This window comes from Crocuta crocuta, unplaced genomic scaffold (genome assembly GCF_008692635.1).
Source record: "Crocuta crocuta isolate KB4526 unplaced genomic scaffold, BGI_CrCroc_1.0 scaffold247, whole genome shotgun sequence".
NCBI lineage: Eukaryota > Metazoa > Chordata > Mammalia > Carnivora > Hyaenidae > Crocuta > Crocuta crocuta.
Window position 1 is genome coordinate 1,291,401 of NW_027531910.1, and position 23,464 is coordinate 1,314,864.

General features: G+C 33.5%; 1 protein-coding gene across 3 annotated transcripts in view; it reads right to left on the bottom strand.

The window, feature by feature from the left end:
* Positions 1-23,464, bottom strand: part of MANEA (mannosidase endo-alpha) — a 68,704-nt gene that overhangs the window by 40,103 nt on the left and 5,137 nt on the right. For all 3 annotated transcript variants that reach the window (XM_077774689.1, XM_077774687.1, XM_077774688.1), the window contains exon 2: positions 13,763-14,341. In XM_077774689.1, the coding sequence (XP_077630815.1) occupies positions 13,763-14,303 (541 nt within the window). In that variant the 5' untranslated portion in view covers positions 14,304-14,341. The remainder of the gene's footprint in view (positions 1-13,762; positions 14,342-23,464) is intronic.

Genomic DNA, 23,464 nt, shown 5'->3' on the forward strand with positions numbered 1-23,464 from the left:
AAAACAAAAAAAAAAAAAAAAAAAAAAAAAAAAGCTTTTGCATAGTGAAAGAAACCTTGAACAAAATGAAAAGGCAATCTACTGAATGGGAGGAGATATCTGTAAATCATGCATCATTTAAGGGTTTAATATGCAAACTATAAAGAACCTTTACAACTCAACACCAGAACCCCCCCACTCCCCCCCCACCAAAAAAAAAAAAAACGAAAAAAAAATTTGGTTAAAAAACGGACAGAAGACTTTAGTAGATATCTTTTTCAAAGAAGACACACAGATGGCCAAAACATAAAAAGTTGTTCAACACCACTAATCATGAGTTAAGTGCAAGTTTAAACCATGCAATATCACTTTACAACTGTGAGAATGGCTAGAATCAAAAAGACAAGAAGTAACAAGTCTTGGCATGGATGTGGGTAAAAAGGAATTCTTGTGCACTGTTGATGGGGCTGTAAATTAGTGCAGCCACTGTGGAAAACAGTATGAAAGTTCCTGAAAAATTTAAAGAAGAAATATCTAGTGATACAGTAATTCTACTACTGGGTATTTATCCACAGAAAATGAAAACACTAATTCAAAAAGATATATGCACCCTATGTTCATTGCAGCATTGTTTATAATAGCCAAAATATGGAGGCAGACCAAGTATCCATCAATAGATGAATTACTAAAGAAGATATGATGTGTACATATGTACACACACACAATGGAATATTACTCAGCCATACAAAGAAGATATTGCCATTTGCAACAACATGGATGGACCCAGAGGGTATTATATTAAATGAAGTATGTCAGGCGGAAAAATACCATAAAATTTCACTTCTATGTGGACTCTAAAAATAAATGAACAAAGCTGAAACAAACCCAAGAATATAGAGAACTAGTGGCTGCCTGAATGGAGAGACAGACAGTGGGAAATGTGTGAAATAGATAAAGGAGCTTAAGAAATACAAATTTACAGTTAGGTAATAAATAAGTCGTGGGGCGCCTGGGCAGTGGGTTGAGCATCTGATTTTGGCCCAGGTCACGATCTTATGGTTCATGGGTTCAAGCCCCACATCAGACTCTGTGCTGACAGCTCAGAGCCTGGAACCTGCTTCAGAGTCTGTATCTCCTTCTCACTCTGCCTCTCCCCTGCTCATGCTGTCTCTCTCTCTCAAAAATAAAAATTAATCATTAAAAAAAATTTTTTAAAAGAAATAAGTCACAGAAATGAAAGGTATAGGATGGAGAAAATAATCAATAATATAGTAATAACATTGTAAGATGACAGATGGTGACTACATTTATAGTAGCACTGAGTAATATGTAAGATTTGTTGAACCAGTATATTGTAAACATGAAACTAATACACCACTGTATGTTAATTATACTTCAATAAAAAGAAGAATCAAATAGAAATGCTGGAAATGAAAAACATGTTAAAATATGAGGAATACCTTCAATAAACTCATGAAAAGACTCAACACAGCTGAGGAAAGGGTTAACTTCAAGTCACATAAAATTGCAATAATTAAAATATAATATGATTAGGTAAAAACAGAAAACACTGGATAAACATCAACTGTAACATACATGTAACTGAAAACTCAGAAAAGTTAGAAGGTATAGTCAAAATACTTGCTAAGAATTCTGCAAACATCGGGGCGCCTGAGTGGCTCAGTTGGTTAAGCCTTTGACTTCGGCTCAGGTCATGATCTCACATTCCTGGGTTTGAGTCCCGCATCAGGCTCTGTGCTGACAGCTCAGAGCCTGGAGCCTGCTTCGGATTCTGTATCTCCCTGTCTCTCTGCCCCTCCCCCTCTGATGCTCTGCCTCTCTCCGTCTCAAAAATAAACTATAAAAAAAAAAAAACAAAAACTAAGGATATAAACAATACTTGAAAGATTAATATTTGTTCCTTAATAACTTTATAAGATGAATGTTTAAAATTGTCATCAATAAACTATTGTCTGTGAGCCAAATCTTGCCCGTTGTTAAGTCTTGTATACATTTGTCTACATATGGCAACTTTTACACTATAATGGCAGAGGTGAGCGGCTGTAAAGAGATAATGCGGCCCACAATATCAAAAGTATTACTGGTCCTTTACAGAAGATGTTAACCAACCTCCAGTCTAAAGAAAAAGAACAGTAATGTACAGCATTTTATTTAATAGAATGACAACAATAGCTAAAGATGTGGGAGGAAAAAATCAGGAATATATGAGGAATATATGTGGTGAGGTCCTAATACTACGTATGAAGTATATATTATTTACAAATACCCTGATCATACAAAGGTATATTTGGTAAATCTTATATCAACAACTAAAAAAATAAGAAGTAACAATAAATAAATGTGGAGAGTACATGGAATCATAGAAAATGTTCAAGTAACCCAAAAGAATACAGAAAAAACAGGAGAACAAAGAAATGGAGTAATAAGAAGTGGCTAATAAAAGACCTCAATTAATCTAATCATATAAACAATCACATTGAGTGCAAACAGTCTAAGTATATCATTTTAAGGACAAAATTTTCAAAATGGATTTAAAAAAAATCAAGAGCTGGCCAAAGAGTGATTTCCTTGCAGGCACACAATAGACAGGTAAAAAGTAAAAGAATGAAAAAAAGATTTACCAGGCCAACACTAATCAAAGAGAGCTAGAACTGTTAATATTCACATCAAAGTTGATTTCAGAACAAAGAATATTACCAGCACTAAATAGATATACTTCATAATAATAAAGGACTCTATCTAAATGATATAAAAGTCCTAAATGTTTGTTTACCTAACAAAAGACCTTCAAAACATAGAAAACAAAAAATGGCAGACCTGAGAGGGGAAATAAGTAAATCTACACTTATACTTGAAGACACATCGACACTGCTTTATCAATAACTGATAGAACAAGTAGATAATTGGCAAGGATACAGAAAACTTGAATATCATCAAGACTTTAAGTGGCATTTTAAGACAATCCAACAGTAGCACAACCTTTTTCAGATAATGAAACCAACTGTTCATTTACTGAAAGGATCAAGAATATTAATTATATATATTGACCAAGAAAAAAGGAGAAAAATATCAAAAGCATGAATGACAGAAAAAAAACATACAGAATGTACAGACCTCGTATACTTTAAAATCATAATAAAGGGATAATACAAACAACTCTTTGTTGATAAAACTGACAAATATAATGACATTGACCAGTTATTTAAAAAAGGGATCAGGGGCACCTGGGTGGCTCAGTTGGCTAGGTGTCCGACTTTGGGTCAGGTCATGATCTCACAATTCCGAGGTTCAGGCCCCACGTCAGTCTCTGTGTTACAACAGCTCAGAGCCTGCAGCCTGCTTCAGATTCGGGGTCTCCCTCTCTCTCTCCCTCTGCCCCTCCCCTCCTCGTTCTCTGTATCTCTCTGTCTCTCAAAAATAAAAATAAACATTAAAAAATAAATAAATAAAAAATAAATAAAAATAAAAAATAAAAGGATCAAAAGTCACTCAAAAATAAATGAACATAGGGGAAGTGAAGGAAAATTAGATAAAAAGAAAGAGGGAGGCAAACCATAAGAGACTCTTCAATAAGAGAATTGAGGGTTGCTGGAGGGGTATTGGGTGGGGGATGAGATAAATGGGTGACGGGCATTAAGAAGGGCACTTGTTGAGGTGAGCACCAGGTATTATATGTATGTGATGAATCACTCAATTCTACTCCTGAAATCAATCAATAAAAATAAAAATGTTCTTGGAAAAAAAAAAGAAAAAGGGAAAAACACTTGGAAAGCTAAAGCAAGCTAGCTTTCTTTATTTGCTTGGCTTTTAAAATATTCTTCTGAAACCCTGAACTGACCACTGTCTTACTTGTTTGAAATCAAACACAACTGGCTGAACCATGTTCTGCTAGCACAGCTTCAAAAAAAACAAAACAAATAAAAGCTAGTAAAGGGGATCAGAACATGCCACTCTAAAATATGCCGCTTTGGCATACTGACTCTTTTGAGCTGAAGGTACTTGAGAAACTGCAGAAGGGGCTCTTTGACTTTCCCCTTTCTATCTAAAAGCAGATTGATCATAAAAATTCCCATGAGAAAGTTGCCCTCCCTGTACAAGATAATATCTTATCACCTGAGACTGGGAGTCAACCCTACAACAGACCTGCTAAAACTAACCTACTAAAATAACGCTTGAACTTCTATTAGTTTCCCTCCTGCATTTCCTGTTCACTGTCCCACAATATACTGCCCCAAGCTCAAACCCCTTTGGTCACATCCCCACAATTTATTGTTCTCTGTGTAAAAAGGTCCATAAACTTTTAAGCCTATCACCTTCTTCAGGTCCTCATTTCTCTTCCTAGGACTCTCATATATGCATCAAAAATATTAAATAAATGTGTATGGTTTTTTTTTCTGCTAAAAAAAGAAATAAGTAACCTGAATAGTCCTAATAATGAAATTGAATGTATAATTAAACAATGAAACCACCAAGGCAGGATGGTTTCACTGGTAAATTCTATCACACATAAAATAGGAAATAAGGCCAACTCTACTCAACCTTTTCCAGAAAAAGAGGCAGGTTTTCTTAAATCATTTTATGAGGGAGGCCAGCACTACTCCAATAACAAAAAGACAAAGACATTTAAAGAAAAGAAAAACTACAGACCAGTATACCAGCTGAACATGGATACAAAATCTTTTTTAAAAGACTAGCAGATAGAACTTAGTAATATATGAATAATAAACCATCAACAAATGGAGTTTATTCCAGTAACAAAAAATAAGAGTTGATATTTGAAAATAAATTGACGCAAGTCACACTATTAGAGACTAAATGATTAAACAACCAAAGGATAAAAGAAGAAATCATGATGGAAGTGTTTTCTAAACACTCAGAAATGAGTAAAACAAAAAATATCATACCAAAATTTATGGGGTATGGACAAAGTAGTGCTAAGGGAGCAAAGTGACAGCTATAAATACTTACATTAAAAAAAAAGGAGAATGATATCAACAAGCTAATTTAATAACTTGAACTAGAAAAAGAAGAAAAAAAAACTAATCCTAAGGCTTGCAGAAGGAAGGAAATAATAAAGATCAGAGCAGAGATAAATGAAATAGGGAATTAAAAAACAACAGAGAAAAATCAATGAAAATAAAGGTTGGCTCTTTGATCAACAAAACTAATAAACCTTTACCAAGATGGACTAAGAAAAAAGGAGAGAAGATACAAACTACTAAAATCAGAAATGAAAGTGGGGACATTACTAATAATTCTACAAAAATAATGATTATCAGAGAGTACTATGAACAAATGCATGGCAAAAAATTGGATAGCCATGTTGAAATGTAAAAATTCTAGAAGCCCAGGGGCACCTGGGTGGCTCAATCAGTAAAATCATCTGATTTCTCAGGCTATAATCTTGCAGTCTGTGAGTTTGAGCCCCACATCAGGCACTGTACTGACAGCTCGGAGCCTGGAGCCTGCTTTGGATTCTGTGTATCCCTCTGTCTCTGCCTGTCCCCCCACTCGCTGTGTGTCTCTCTCTTTCAAATATTTTTTTTAAATAAAAATAAATAAATAAATAAATTCTAGAAGCCCAAAAGCTACCAAGACTAAACCATGAAGAAATAAACAGAATAGACTTATAAATAGTAAGGAAAATGAGTAAGTAATCAAAAACTTCCCAAAAAAGAAAGCCCTAGACCCAATGGCTTTGTAGGTGAATTCTATCAAATATGTAAAGAATTAAACCAATTCTTCTTAAACTATTCCAAAAAATTAAGGAAGAGGGAATACTTTCTACCTCATTCTATGAGATCAGCATTGCTTTAATACCAAAGCAGATAAAGACATAAGAAAACTAGAGCACTATCCCGAATGAAAACTGATATAAAAAATGCTCAACAAAATACAGATGGTACCAGACATAAGATGGTTCAAGTTATTTCATCTTTAAGACGGTGTGAAAGTGACAGACATTCAGTGGAAACCATACTTTGAATTCTGATAATTTCCCAGGCAAGTGATATGTGGTACAATACTTTGTCTTGACGACAGGCAGCAGTAGTGAGCTGCAACTCTTGGCTAGGCAATCATAAAGGTAAACAACCAATAGATTTAAAATCATTCTGTACACACACAACTATTCTGTTTTTCACTTGCAATATAGTATTCAATTAGTTACATCGACTTTTAACACTTTAGTATAAAATAGGTTTCGTATAAGATGATTTGCCCAAATGTTGGCTAATTTAAGTGTCCTGAGCACATTTAAGGTAGGCTAGAATATGCTACAATGTTTGGTAGATGAGGTGTATTAAATGCATTTTCGGCTTATGATATTTTCAACTTACTATGGCTTTATTAGGACATAAACCCATTGTAAAATGAGGAAGATCTGTTATTACCAAAACAAAATTCAGTAGCAGAGTAAAAGGATTACACACCATGATTAAGTGGAATTTATTCCTGGAATGCAAGAATGGTACAATATGTGACAATCATCAAATGTAAAATGAAAGGGAAAAAATGATCTCATTTGATATAGAAAAAGCATCTGACAAAATTCAGTTCTTCCATGATAAAGATACTCAAAAAGAATAGAAGGAAACTACCATAGCACAACAAAAGCTACACACACACACACACACACACACCACAGTGCCAAGAGTGAGAGTTAAAGATTTTCCTAGAGAATCAAGAAGACAGAATGGCCTCTTACACCACTTCCATTTAATGTAGTACTGAAAGATCTAGACAGAGCAATTAACAAAGGAAAATAAAAGACATCCAAGTTGGAAAGAAGTAAAATTATCTGTTCGCAAATGAAGATATCTTATATACAGAAAACTCTCAAGGTTCCACTAAAAAAAAAAAAAAAAGGAATAACTTCAGCAAAATAGTAGTACACAAAGTCAACATACAAAAACCAGCTGCATTTCTATACTAACAATGAAAAATCTGAAAAGGATACTGCAAAAATAATTCTAATATAATAGTATCAAAAAGAATAAAATATCTAGTAATTAACTAAGGAGGTAACAGAGTTCTACAATGAGAAGTACAAAATAGTTCTAAAAGAAATTAAAGGCAATACAGAAAGACACGTGGGGAAAAAAATGTAACCTAATAGGAAACACCATTAGGCTATCAGTGGATTTCTTTGCAAAAACTCTCATGCCAGTGGAAAGTGGAATGACATAGTCAAAGAGCTTAAAGATAAAAATGGCCAGGCAAGAATATTTTCTCCAACAGTTATCCCTTAGATATGATGGACAAGTAAAGGCTTGCTCAAACAAAATCTGAAGTAGCGCACCACCACTAGATCTGTCTTGCAAGAAATACTGAAAGGAGTTCTTCAAGCTGAACTGAAAGGGCATAATCAGCCTCATAAAAACATAGGAAAGCACACAACATGCTGGTAATAAAACTGAAAATTATACAGTCAGATGTAGAAAACTTTAACTCTGTATTAGAATGATGTATTAACTACTCAACTATAGTACCAGGGTTAACAGAAAGCTGGAAAACTACTATAACTACTATAAATTAACAAGTACACAACAAAAAGTAGATAAACTGTAATGCCAGTAATATAAAAAGGAGTAAAAGGATAGAGAATTTATAGGCAATCAGAGATAAGTTACTCTCAGCCTAAAATGTATGTGTTTATAAGATGTTTTATGTAAGCCTAATAGTAACCATAAGACAAAAACCTAGAGCAGATCCACAATCGAGAAAGAGGGAAACTGACATACCACTGTGGAAAATAATTTATAAAGGTAAGCAGAAACAGAAAAATAAAACTAGAAAGCAATTAATAAGATGTCACTAGTAACTCATTACATATTAATAATTGCCATAAATGTAAATGAATTGAATTCACCAAAAGGCAAGCAGTAACTAGATGGATAAAAAATAAGACCCAGTTATGTGGTGCCAATAAGAGATCCACTTCAGCTTTAAGGATGAACAGAAGATTCAAAGTAAAAGGATAAAAAGATATCCCAAACAAGTAGAAACCAAAAGGAAGTAGCAATAACTATACTTAATCAAAATAGCTATAAAATTTACAAATATGTAGAAACCAAACTCCTGAACAACCAATAAACAAAAGAATGAATCAAAAAGGGAACCAAAGAATATTTTGAAACAAATGAAAATAGAAACAAAACATACCAAACCTACTGGGATCCTGCAAAACAGTTGAGACAGAAATTTATGGCAATATATGCATATATTAAGAACTGAGAAAGATTGCAAATATAACTTTATACTTCAAAAAAGTAGAATAAACAGAACAAACCAAGACTGCAGTTAGTAGAAGGAAGGAAATAATAAAGTTCAAAGTGGAAAACGACCAGAAAAATAGAAAAGAAAAATCAACAAAACAAAGAGTTATTTTCTTTCAAAGATAAAATTGACAACCCTTTAGTGAGTACTAATAATGAGAGAAGACTCAAATAAAATCAGAAATGGATGAGTAGAAATTCTAACTCACTACAGAAATACATAGACTCATAAATCTATTATAAACATGTACATGCCAGCAAATTATAGACCCCCAGAAATGAAATAATTTCCTACAATCCCATAAACTTTCAAAACTGAATCAGGAAGAAACAGAGTCTGAACAGAATGATAACATGTAAGGAGAATGAATCAATAATCAAAAACCTCCCAACACAGAAATAGCTAGACCAGATGGTTTCCCTAGTAAATTTTAGTAAACATTTAAGGAAGAATTAAAGCCAATTATTCTCAAGCTTTTCCATAAAGTTGGAGAGAAGGAAATACTTAACAAAGTTATTTAATGAGGTAAGCAATACTCTGACAGTAAAGACAGATAAGGACCCTATAAGAATAAAAAACTACAGACCAATGTCCCTGATGGACAAAGATGCAACAATCCTAAACAAAATATTAGCACACCAAATTCAAAAATCCAATGAAAGGATTACATACCATGACCGTCTGGGATTTATCCCTAGAATTCAAGGATGGTTCAACATACATGAATGATTAAATGTGTTACCCAGATTAATAAAATGAAAAATAAAATTCATATGATCATCTCAAAAGATGCAACAAAAAAACACATTTGACAAAATACAACATTCTTTATGATAAAATTCCTCAATAGATTGAGTACAGAGAGAACACACCTCAACATAATAAAAGTAATATACAGCAAACACACAGATAAGAACATACTCAATTAAAAAAATAAAGGAAAACTGTTCCTAGAAGATGAAGAAAAATACAAAGGTGCCCACTGTCACCACTCTTAATCAACACAGTACTGAAAGTCCTACCTAGGACAATCAGGCAGGACAAAGAAAAAGCATCCATGTAGGAAAGGAAGAATTAAAATTGTTGCTATTTGCATATGATGTGATCTTATATACTGAAAATCCCAAAAACCGAAATTAAAAAATCGTTGGGTCTAACCAATGAATACAATAAAATTAAAGGGTATAAAATCAAAACACAGAAATTAGTTGTTTTCCAAACACTAACCATAATGAATCTGAGAAAGAAATAAAGAAAACTATCCCATTCACACTAGCTAGCATTAAAAAATAATTAAATACCTAGAAAGAAATTTAACCAAGTGAAAGGTCTATGAAAACTACAAGGCTTTGCTAAAAGAAACTGAAGATGACATAAACAAAGGGAAGGATATCCCATATCAAGGATTTGAAGAGTTAATACTGTTAAAAGGTACATGCTACCAAAGCCATTTTATAGATTCAACACAATCACTATCAAAATTCCTATGGCTTATTTTATTAAAAAACTTTTAAATCTTTTTATTTTTAAGAGAGAGACAGAGTGCAAGCAGGGGAGGGACAGGGAGGGAGGGAGACACAGAATTCTAAGCAGGCTCCAAGTGAGCTGTCAGCACAGAGCCCAATGCGGGGCTCAAACTTATGAAACACGAGTTTGTGACCTGAGTCAAACCACTTACGTCGGATGCTTAACCAACGGAGCCACCCAGGCACCTTGGCATTTTTCACAGTAATAGAAAAATCATTCCTCAAATTTGTATGGAACCGAAAAGATCTCTTTATAGCCAAAGTAATGACGATCAAGAAAATCCAAAGTGGAACCATCAAACTTACTGATTTCAAAGTATACTATGAAGCTATACTAATTAAACAGTGCTATCCTGGCATAAAAACAAGCACTTAGGTCAACAGAACAAAATATAGTACAGAATTAAAGCTCCTCATATACAGTCAACTAATAAATGATAAGGGATCTAAGAACATTCAATAGAGAAATGATAGTTTTCAATAAATGATGCTGGGAAAACTGGATAACCACATGCAAAGAAAAGTGAATCTCACACCACCTTCAAAAATCACTTAGAAATGGATCAGACTTACACACTGGGATAGATGAGCCAAAGCACAAACAAAACAAAACAAACAAACAAAGTTAAGTGGGATTGCATCAAACTTAAAAGCTTCTACGCTGCAAAAGCTACAATTATGAAATTAAGAAAATGAAAAGGCAAATTAGTTACTGGTAAACAAAAGGCAAATGGATAATAGATTAACATCCAAAATATACACAGAATTCCTAGAACTCAATAACAAAAAACAAACAAAACAAACAAACAAAAAAACAACCCACATATAATCCAATTATAAAATGGGGAGAGGAACTGTACAGGTACTTTTCCAAAGAAGACATGACAACAGATACATGAAAAGGTCCTACACAGCACTAATGCAAGTCAAAACCACAATGAGATACCATTTCACACCTGTAACAATAGTTATTATCAAGAAAACAAGAGATAGATAACAAGTGTTAGCAGTATTGGTGGGAATGAAATTGGTTCAGCCTCTACAGAGAATTGTATAGAGTTTCCCCAAAAGTGTTAAAAATAGAACTACCATATGATCCAGCAATCACAGTTCTGAGTATAAATCAAAAGGAATTTAAAATGATCAAAGAGATATACACACGCCCATGTATACTGCAGCATTATACACAACAGCCAAATTATGTCCATAAATGAGTGAATGGACAAAGACATGCTGATATACATACATACATACACACACACACACACATATTAGTGTGTGTGTATATATATATGTAACAGAATTATATATATATATATTATGTATCATATTCATATGTATATGAGCAGAATTATATATATAAATATATATACATATATAAAACAGAATAGTATTCAGCCACAAGAAAAAGGAAAGTCCTGTCATTTGCAGCAACACGGATGGCTCTTGAGGACATTATGTTAAGTAAGTGAAGACAAATACAGTCAGATACCTCCTATATGTGAAATGTAAACAAAACAAAACAAATGAAGAAACAATAACATAGTAGTTGCCAGCGGCTCAGGAGTAGAAGAAGGGAAGAGATGTTCTTCAGGGTACATGCTTGCAACAAGTACATAAATTAGACATGGAGTTCTCATACATGTACAGTGATTACAGACAGCAAAACTGTGTTAAAGATATTAAACTTGCTAAGAGACTAGATCTTAATTTTTTCCACCAATAGAAGAAATCATATTATGAGATGTGATAGAAAGGTTTGCTAATGCCTCAATGGTAATCCTAGGAAAACATGTATATTGAATCAATGTGCTATGTATCTTTAACTTACAGATGGTAAATGTCAATAATATTTCAGTAACAATGAGTATAATTCAATATTTTACTGATAAGAAAATAATTTATTTACAGATGGATTATGTCAGTTTTATTACTATCAAATGATTTCTTTTTCTCAGAAAAACTACCAAAGGAAATAAAGTATTTGCATCAATAGTGAAATTGCAAACATTTAAAATCAAAATAATTGTATTCTTGACTATTGTTTTGAAATAATTCATGTTCACACATATCATGTAGTAGTAAAATAATGTACAGGGGGAAAGATCTTCATAAACCTAAAACAGGCATAAAACTAAATAGGAACTGAAAGTTTTCTTCCTAATCACAATTAAATGATAACATACAAAGTATGTCATTTATGTATTTTTATATGAAATGTATCTGGGAGGGGAACACTCATTGCATACTGTGCAGTTTGCATTAAAAAACCTGAAACTTCCATGAATATCAGCTTTTTGTCAAGCAATGTTTGTATAGTCACAAACAAATCACCTTGTAGTAACAAAAAAGACTTACATGTGATATAAATTCTTTACACAAAATAGTAAAAAAGTCATTTGAAAGATCCTCTCCACAAAGGTAAATTGTAAGTAGAGACAGCAGTCGATGCTGTCTGAATTTACCAATCTTATTTTATTTCATATTTTATATCATAGAGCACAGAATCTGGAGCTATAAGTATACACTAGAAAGCTAGATTTTTAAAACAGTTGGAAAAAAATCAGTTACTCTACAGAAGAAGTCATCTTGCACACAGTTGATGTAGATTCTCAGAATTCTACGTTGTTTTGCTCATGACAAAGGCTTGCACATCTCTACACTGCAGCTCAATAATGAGTCTGTGCCTTTTGTACAGCTATAAAAATGTGAGAACACCCAATTTGTTCTCTTGGTCCCAGTGGTAGGGAAGAAACAGAAGAGAGAAGTTTGTTTTTTAAGGGTAGATGAACAAATTGAAGAATTCTCAAGCATCCAGTTATATTTTTTTCTTATGAAATATTTGTGGGAGAATCTGACTCCATGTAAATGTGTGCTATTGGAGTACCAGAAGTTAGAGAAGAAAAAGCTGCAGAGAAAAAGAAACAATACAAACAACCACAGACTTCTCATCAGTTAACGTGCATACTGTAAATTTTAAAACAATCATAAAATAAATAAAATGAAGAGACATTTAGTAAGTCAAAAGAGAAAATAAAACAGAGTAAACATTTTATACAAGAGAAGGCAGAAAAAGAGGAAAAAAGGAAAAAACAGATGGAATAAATAGAAAACAGCAAACAAAACATTTAAAATTAACCATATCGCTATTACATGAAATATAAACACAGAAAGTTAAAAAGAGATTGTTAGACTAGTTTTATAAAACAGGAAAACAAGACCAAATTATGTACTACTACATGCCTAAAATTTGAAAGAGTCCAAATGTCTATGACGATGAATGCAGAAACAAACTGCCACAATCTTACAATGGAGTACTAACCAGAAATAATGGCTCAACTACTGATAAGGTTAACGACAGGAGTAAATTTCAAAATGATGTGCTAGGCAAAAGGTCACACACACACACACACACACACACGCACACGCACGCTGGATGATTTCTATTTTCATACAGTCATAGAACATTCACAACTATTCTACAGTGATAGAAAATTAGATTTAGTTTCCTGGGGAGGAATGTGGGGGTGCATAAGGGAAGCATGACAAAAGGTTCTGAGCTATAGAATATTTTACTTCATGTTGGAGTAATATTTAAACAGGTATATACCTTAGAGAAGTATCACTGAGTTATATACGTAAAGTGGATCTTATGTATCCTATGTAAACCATAATTTAAATTCAGAAAGAATGTTAAAATAAGAATCAAAATTATATCCAGAAATTTTCCAAAAGTTAGAAATTAAATACATTTTAAAGTAGTGTTAAAAGGTGGCTTACTGGATGTTTAAGAACATATATAAATATATATATATATATATATCCAGCTTAATTTGGAATCCATAAATTTAAAATTATAATAACAACATGAAGACTAATCAGTAACTTTAATGTTCTACGAAAAATTATTTAAACATACACATAATCACATGTCTAAAAACACACACAAAGTAATTTACCAATTGAAGCTGAGTACATTTGTTTCATGTGAGTTTCAATGACAGAAGGATCCCGTGAGCTGTAAATTCCCAACTCAGGGTAAAAGCTGGAGCCAATGTCATCCGGAGGATTATGTTTCCCTTGTGGATAATTCTTGGTTATTCTAGGGTCCCAATGCTTCAGGATTGGATGGTTCCAATGAATATATTTCCCATCAAATTGAGGATTTCCATACCAACTGTAATAAAAGACATGTAAATAATAATTCAGAGGTTGCAGCTCTTCCAGGTAAGGTTCAGAGGCTTTGGATGGTTTCATAGTGATTTCAACACTTTTCAAATTCTTGACATTTGTTTCACTGTTGATTCTGTCATTGTTTTGGGAATCAAGGCTTTTCCCTAAGCGAGTCTGTTGATGAAGTTCTGGAAGAAGTTCAAGTCCAAAAGGATCTCCAAAAGTAGCTTTATTTGGCCTCAGCATTTTTAAACCCATCATCAGGGAGAAAATAAATAGAATAAAAAGTGACAAAATGATGCAAGTCCTTCTTCGAAATTTGGCCATGATGACATACTTTAAACTCCAAAATGGTAAGTGTTTAGCTGTAATTTATTGAAAAATGGTAATTAGTAAGTAGTATTCACAATTAATTCCCAATATATTCAAAAAGAAAACTAAAATCCATAAAGTTCATTATACTGAAAGATTTTAAAAGTTTATACTAGTTGTATAATCAAATACTGATGTCTACAAAATTATATATGGCTAGACTAAATGGCAGTATTTGGATATATTACAAATAATTTTTTCTGATAAACATTTTAGGAATTTTATTGAAGAAAGTATTTTTCAGGGGCGCCCAAGTGGCTTAAGTCGATTAAGTGTCAACTTCGCCTCAGGCTCAGGTCATGATCTCAGGCCTAAGTTTGAGCCAGGAGCCTGGCTCTGTGCTGACAACTCAGAGCCTGGAGCCTGCTTCAGATTCTGTCTAGGTCTCTTTCTGCCCCTCCTCCATTTGAGCACACGGGCACCCACACACTCTCTCTCTCTCTCTCATCTCTCAAATTTAAACAATCATTAAAAACATTTTATAAAAAGGAAGTATTTTTCATCATTTGAACAGATTTTGTGTATACTAAATACAGGAAGGGAATATTCTGTGCAAATGGTCTAAAATTTTCTAAATATTAGAGGTTCACCATTTCAAAAGGGAAATACTTATAAATAGATTAGAAGCCTAGTCATCAAGTGGATTTTCAACAAACTTTTTTTTTTTAACTAAAATAATGATTTCACAAGAAGGGAGTAATCACACATTTTTACGACATTTCTGAAATGGAAAAGAATGATAAATAAAAAAGAATGATCACAAGTGAGGGATTCCTAATTAAAAATTATATTATTACTCTATAACTTTGAAAGTCTAACTCAACAGAAATTATAAACATAGACATATAACTTCTAAAATGGTATTACAGAAATATGTATCTGTATATATATATAGATATGTATGTATATGTACATAAGTATATATACACATATATGAATAAAATATCCTTATGTATAAATTTGTTTGGGGAAAAGTTGACATTGATTTATAAAATATGACTTTCTATAATAAATCATGCTGTTGTCATTTCCAAAGAATTAAGTTCATAATAAACTAACCCTGAGAGAAAAGACAGACAAGATAAACAATCAAATCAGCAAGTAATTCTATCTCACACATACACAAATACTTTTCATAAATTGTTACTTCCATTATGCATGTATGCAAGAATTAACTAAGATGAGCAAGCATATTTCTCTTAGGGCTAAAATCAGTCTTCTCAAAGTAAACCTGATTTTACTGTTTTAATTTTTTTTATGTCTTTATTTATTTTGAGAGACAGAGAGCAAGCAGGGGAGTGGCAGAGAGAGAGGGAGACACAGAATCTGAAGCAGGCTCCAGGCTCTGAGCTGTCAGCACAGAGTCCGACGTGAAGCTCAAACACACAGACTGCGAGATCATGACTTGAGCCGAAGTTGGATGCTTAACCAACTGAGCCACCAAGGCACCCCATTAATTGTAAAATATATCACGCCTAAAGATTAATATAAAAGACATACATCTAGGTTGAAACATAAAAACATTCAAAAAGGATACTACCAGCTCAAAAACTCATCTCCACCTTTTGTGCCCTTGCTAATCACCAGTCCTGCCCCTTCTCCTTAAGAACAACTACTTGCCTTTTGTATTAACATCCCATCACCTTTCTTTGTAGTTTTTCTAGAACACATACGTATCTAACCAACATTCATTTTGTTTTGCCCATTTCAAAAATTTATTTAAGTAGATATGGTAATATCTGTATGTGTAACATGCATATGTATATACACACAAATAGAGAATATGCATAGTAATCTTAAACAGATATATATGTATACTTACATATACTTAGATATACTATATATGTATAATTACATATCTAATTAGATGTACATAAGTTATACAAAAATATAGAGAAACATTATTAAACCTTCTCTGACACTTGGTATCTTACCTCTTTCCCATCCCTATATTCTAATTCACATCAGTTCTTCCTCTCATAAAAAAGCCATGAAAATGAAAAGGCATAGGTAGACAGATCTGGAGAATTTTATTTTACAGCTATAACAATCCACTAGTTTGATGAAAATGCTTTCATGTCAAATATTCTCCTTCTTAAACTTTGTAAGTAAAGGTAACACTTTCTCTATTGTTCCTAACACTAATTTAGGGACCCCCCCCAAAGTTATTATATTTTAATATTATTACATGCATACACTATAACCACAGCAACAAGCTGGACTCATTAACATAGGTCATGTAATCAATTAACACTAGACATAAACTAAAACAAGCATTATGAAAGCAGACATATTTGACTTTTAGATGAGAAAAAGTTGAATCCTTACTGTTGTTCAAGGAACAAACAAAAATATACTTCATTTGGCTAAAATATCCAAAAAAATTCTAGAAAACTAAAAGATGTGTAACTCAGTTTAATTGAGCAACTAAATTGCATAAAAAGTAGTATGCTAAGCAGCACATGAAATAGATTGGTTAGTAAGACATAGTTCTTATGTTCAAAGTGCTTAGAGTCCACAAGGAAGGCAGAAGACACATATGCAAATATACTATAACTCAAAGAAGTGCTAAGAGAAAAGTGAGAGGTATATATAAAGCAGTAAAATGCCATATAAATTAAGGAGTTGAAGAAAACTCTTTTTTTTTTTTTAATTTTTTTTTTTAATGTTTTATTTATTTCTAGGAGAGAGAGAGAGACAGCGTGAGCAGGGGAGGGTCAGAGAGAGAGGGAGACACAGAATCTTAAGCAGGCTCCAGGATCTGAGCTGGCAGTCAGCACAGAGCCCGACGCGGGGCTTGAACCCACGAACCGTGAGATCATGACCTAAGCGAAAGTCGGACGCTTAACGACTAAGCCACCCAGGCGCCCCTGAAGAAAACTCTTTAAGAAAAAATTGTAAAATCTTATAAGAATGAGTACAATATGCATAGGCTCGTGGAAAAGAGAAGGAAAAAAAAACAATGTCCCTAGTGTCAGAGAAAGGATCTGCCCAAAGATACACTGGATATGAAAGGCACATTGTGAAACAAAAAGGCCTCTCTCTATAGGCTACAACCAGTAAAAGAAGATGAGGAGGAAAAATAAAGCTGTAGTGCCATGCTGGAACCAAACCATAACAAAGAAAGAGTACTTTTCTGGTAAATGGGGGACCACTAAAGGCTTGCAAAAAAATATTGGAGTAAAAGTTCAGATTAGAAGAATGGAGCATTTATTTTAAAAAAATCATGTTCAAGGCATTAAACTCCACCATTTTCTGAATCTAATAATCTCCCATCCACTGATAATTTTAACAACTTACTCCTAGTTCTATTACTGTTTTTAGTGACTCCAATAACATGGATGATCCAGTCCAGTAGTTTAGCTTCCCAATTCTTTGCCTCGCTTCTAAAGATCTGTTTTTTTCACCGACTCTGGTGTCACATACTCATACTCTCGATCCTGACATTTTCAAACATTACTCCAAAATCTTTATTTTTCCCCATTTCCAAACATAACTCCTGTGCCTTGAGCCCCTTTAGTTAGTACTCTGATTGTGGCAATTCCTTGACCTTATTGAGATGTCCAATCCACCGAGTCCACTGCTTTCTCACTATTTATTCTTTTCTTCATGTTTTGTTTCCCATTAAGAAATTAACGAACCTTGACATCAACTTGTTTATTGTCAGCAAAGGTTTCCAATTTTAATTTTAATATTTGTTCTGTTTCACTGCTTTGATTTTCTTCTACAGAAAACTCTATTTTATTGAATTTTGCTCAACTTTTACAACTGTATTTTCTCTCTTCAATTTTTAAGTTTCTTTACCGTCTACATCTCATAAGGCATTATCTATTATGTTTATCTTAAAGTCTTCATTTATGGAATTTACTCATTTCTCACTCTTCATAGTCATAATTTGCTTATTCACCCAAATCTCATGTAGCTATTTTAATTATTTCTATTTAAATATTAGGTTATGGTCATCATATATTTTGTGAACATATCTCTCTGGCATGCTTTCAGTATCTACAAGTATATTCACTTCTTTGTCTATAAGGACTTTGTACAGGATCTGAATGATCTTTTTTGTTGCTAAATATTACATGAAATAATTTTCTCTCAATTTTTGGAAGTGAATGCTTTATAATGAGAGTTTTTCTAGCTTCATGATCTAGAGAACTTATGTTGTTTCTGTGAAATCTTACAATGGCCCTGAATTTTTTTCTGAGATCAGTTGGGTTCTTCTTCATTCCCACATTTATCTGGCATCTTTTTATTTCCTTGGCTTGTATGCTATTACTACCCTGCTGAATTTGAAAGCTATTTCTAGAAGTTACTCTTCAATACGGAGTTTTGTCCTGAAACCAAGATGTTCCTCTCTAGATATGACTGCAAAGTTTCCCTCCCCCATTGCAGCTATTATTCTCAAACTGGGCTGTCACTCTTTCCAATTATCACCAATGGTTAGAAATGTGCTTGTTGTCAGTTCAAGCAGACGCACTATTGCTTTCCTCCGTCTCCTGCAGAGTTAGAATACAAGCCTTATAGTTAGAGAGCTGTCCCCTCCCACTCACACAGTGAGTCCACGGGGAATAACTTGTCATTTCAGTTTTGTTACAGATTATTTGTTTGGGTTTTACTATTTACTGGTCTGCTTATATGATTTCAGGATAATTTAAACATCATACCAAAGCTGTTGCCATCAACCCTCAACTCTTTGTACTTTCTTTAAAATGTGTTAATACCATAACTTTACTGCTAATTACATCTTTAGCATTATCTTAGGAGTTCTGTATTTTCCGGTATTATCCACTTAGTTCAAAATATAATCAAATTTCCAGTATTTCTCCCATGAGAACTTATTTCTAAATTATTATACCTGGGAAACTTCCTAGTTTTTTTGTTATTGATTTATAGTGAGAATCCATTGAAAATCATCCCCTACATGATTTCAGTCCTTTGAAATATGTTGAGACTTGCTTTAAGGCTCAGCCTATGATCAGTTTTAAGTGTCCCATATACACCTGGAAAGTATACTCTGCAGCTAGTAGTTAGAGATCTACATACCAAATATGCTATCTTATTTATATCTTCAGTGTTAAAAATCCCCTATATTTGTATCTATTATATAATTTTAATTGATGTTATTATGTAGAGACAAATTTGAGACTAGATTTTCCTAAAATATTAACTTTTATTTTATAATGAAATGTTCCTTTCTTTCTCTACTGATACAGTAGAATGTAAGACAAAACCTAATATTAATATAGCTATAACAGATTTCATTTGGTTCATGTTGGAACAGAGTATCATTTCCATCATTTTCTTGTCACCTTAAATGGTTATTTTTGAAATAAGACAGTTTTACTATTATTGCTGTTTTTAACCTAAGAGTCTTTGTCCAATACTTGTAATATGCAGTACATTAACAGTTCCATAAATATGGATATTTAAATCTAATTCTTACTCTTGTTTTTCCTTTTGGCCTTCTTACAAGCTCCATTTTCTCTCTTCCTTTTTCCCCCCTCCCTTTTATCCTTTAATAGTTTCATTTTTCCCTATTATGTATTCTCATTCTGATGACAGCATGCATTCTTCTCAAAAAATAGTATCAATTAAAACTTTACTATTTCTCAGACAATAAAAGCACACTTAGAAGACTTTTGTTCCTTTATCCCTGCCCCAACTTTGAGCTCCTATTTTGGTGCAGATTATTTTTTACACATATTTTAAACCCCACCAGATATCATTTTTTTAATGTTTATTTATTGGGGGGGGGAAGGGAGGAGAGTGAGGAGAGAGAAGAGAGAGAGTGGAGAGAAAAGAGAAAGAGAATCCCAAGCAGGCTCATGCTGCCTGCACAGAGCCAGCTGGGGGGCCCAATCTCACAAACATCAAGATCATGACCAGAGCTGAAATCAAGAGTCCAGGACTTAACTGACTGAGACACCCAAGAACCCCTAGAGTATCATTTTATACAGTCAACATTTATCACATTTACCCTTTTTGCTCTTTGGTTTCTCCTGCATTCCCCTACTTCCATTCAAAATAATTTTCCTCAAGGTGAAAAAACAATTCCCTTTAACAGGGCTTTCCATATTAGTCTGCTGCTGATAAACTCTGTTATTAGTTTGAAAACATATTTCACCTTCAACTTAATATGTATACACAGACTTCTATATTGGCAATTATTTTCCTTCAGCACAACCCATTATCTTCTGCCTTTGTTTCTGTGAAAATTCAACCACTGTTTTTGTTTTTTTCTTTAATTTTTAAAGGACCTTTAAAGGTATTTCTTTTTTCTCTGGTTTCTTTTAATATTTTTCTCTTCATCTTTGGTTTTCTGCAGTTTCTCTATGGAATAATACACATGGAATATAGTTTTCTTAATATTTATCCTGCTTTTGGTCCAAAGTACTTCTTCAATCTGGGGTTAATAGCATTCCTTAACTTTGTAAAATTCTTTTTAATTTTTTAAAATGTTTTATTTATTTCTGAGAGAGAGAGAAATAGAGAGAGACAGTGTGAACAGGGGAGAGTCAGACTGAGAGGGAGATACAGAATCTCAAACAGGCTCCAGGCTCTGAGCTAGCTGTCAGCACAGAGCCTGACATGGGGCTCGAACCCACGAACTGTGAGATCATGACCTGAGCCGAAGAATTTTGTAAAATTCTTGACCAGAATCTCTTCAAATATTGCTTTTCTTCCATTACTGCTTTCTTGCTCATTTTGGAATGCATTACACACATTAGAATTCTATATCCTAGGTGTTTATAACTTTTTTTTTTTAAACCTTCCCTCATTATCTCTCCATGCCTCAGAGTACTTCAGAAATATCTTCTAGTTTCCTATTTCTCTTCAGCTGTGATTTCTTAATTTCAGTTATAATTTTACTCTTAGAATTTCCATTTGACTCTTTTCAAAGTTATCAGTTTTCTGCTAAGATTTTCCTTCTCTAATTCCTTGAACATGTTAATCTCATTTAAAGTACACCTCTAATAACCTGAAAAGGACCCTAGGGATTTTGTTTCTATTGCCTGTTTTTTGTTGTTTTAGCTCAATATCTGGACGGTCACTGTATTTTTCTGTATGACAGGAAATTTTTTTTACTATTGAATGCCGGTCATTGTGTATGAAAAGTTTTAGAAAAAAATGTCAAGTTCTGTATGATTTTCCTCCAGAGAAAGTTTATTTTTGTTTCCTGAACACTGGTAGGGTAGAGGAAGATTATCTTAATCTAATAAGAGCAAAATATTCAAAACTGGGTTTAAGTCCTTGTAAATATTTGGACTATTTTTAATTAGTCCTTATTCCCTTACACACATGGGTACTGAAATTAGTTAAAGCCAAGGGTTTTATCAAGATCCTTCAGCTGTCTATTTTCTACGTATGTTCTTAGTTTATCTGCTACTTTCAAATCAGGGGTTTTGTTTTAAAACTTTTTTTTTTAGCGTTTATTTATTTTTTGAGAGAGAGAGTGAGTGATCAAGGGAGGTGCAGAGAGAGGGGGACACGTAGAATCTGAAGCAGGCTCCAAGCTGTCAGCACAAAGCCTGATGTGGGGCTCGAACCACAAGCTGTGAGATCATGACCTAAGCCAAAGTCAGATGCTTAAACAACTGAGCCACCCAGGCGCCCCTCAGGGGTTTTAAATAACCCTCCCCAATCTCCTCTACAATCTCCAGAAGAATAATGCATGATGTAGGGCTGAGAGCCATTGAAATGATTAAGTAATTCCACCTGAACGTCCTAATAACCTGAGTGTAATAAAACACTTTAGAATGGACTCAAAATTCAGATACAATAAATGAAAATACAAATTAACTATATAACTTTTAAAATATGCATATCAAACATACTATAAACAAAGTACGATTGACAAACTGAGTGAAAATACAGACAAGGTCTTCTACCTCACTCAGAATTTTTAAAAATGCAAATTAGGGGCACCTCGCTGGCTCAGCTGGCTAAGCATTCATTTGACTCTTGGTTTTGTCTCAAGTCATGATCTCATGATTGTGAGATCAAGCCCTGCATCAGGCTCTTGGCGGACAGCGAGGGGCCTGCTTGGGATTCTCTCTCTCACTCTCTCTTGGACCCTGCCCCATGTGCCTGTGCATGCTCCCAATTCTTCTCTCTCAAAATAAACAAACAGAAAATGCAAATTGAAACTACATAAGACTATTTCTTATGTAGGAAACTGGCAAAACAAAAACAAAACAAGAAATATATCCTGTTGGTAAAACTGTGGGAAAGCAAGCATTTCCAAACATTGCTAGTGAATGCAAATTGGTACAGCCTTGTTGTGAATTTGGCACTAAGAAAATTACACATCCATTTACCTTTGGACTCAGAAGTCCTACTTCATGGAAATTACCTTAAAAATACACAAAATACATAAAAAATACACAACCACATGAACAGCACACAAATCCATATACAGCACTGTTTGTAATTGTAGAATGCCGGGGTGTTTAGCTGAATAAAATGAGGAAGAGCTGTTTGAAATCACATAAGTTGGTTTTCTGGATATATTCTTACGTGAAAAAAGGAAAATGCAAATAAGGAAATATACATTTTTCAAGTGAACAAGGAAACAGAATAAACAAGAATCTAATGGCGTGGATTATATATGGAAGTTAGGAGAAACAGGACAAAGAATAAAGGGGGAAGAGAAGAAGGGCTGGAGAATGGAAGTGACTTCTCTGAGTAGATCTTTTTGTATACTTGTCTTTTTGAGCCATATTTCACAAACTGTAAAAAAAAAAAATTAAATGTTACTAACTCCAGTTAGTAAGCTGTTTTTGCAATGGTACAAGTTAGTAATTCTTAATACTTAATATGTATTCTACAAGTAGGCAAATAAGCAATGTATGCTGCAAACTGGGGCCTAGATTTTTCACTGACAAAGAAGGGAGTTATGTATAAAGCGGAGGCTAGAATGAAACGTGTGTTATCAGACTGTAATTAGCAGTAGTAGCATGAATGTATGTCTTTTATCAGGAAACAGGGGTGTGTGTGTATATACACACTAATATACTCACATTATTTCCTAGTTCTGCCCAATGGCAGTCCAGAACCAGAGAAACCCCCACAGCAATGAACACATCTGATGCCAAGATTTTTGGTTTTTAAAT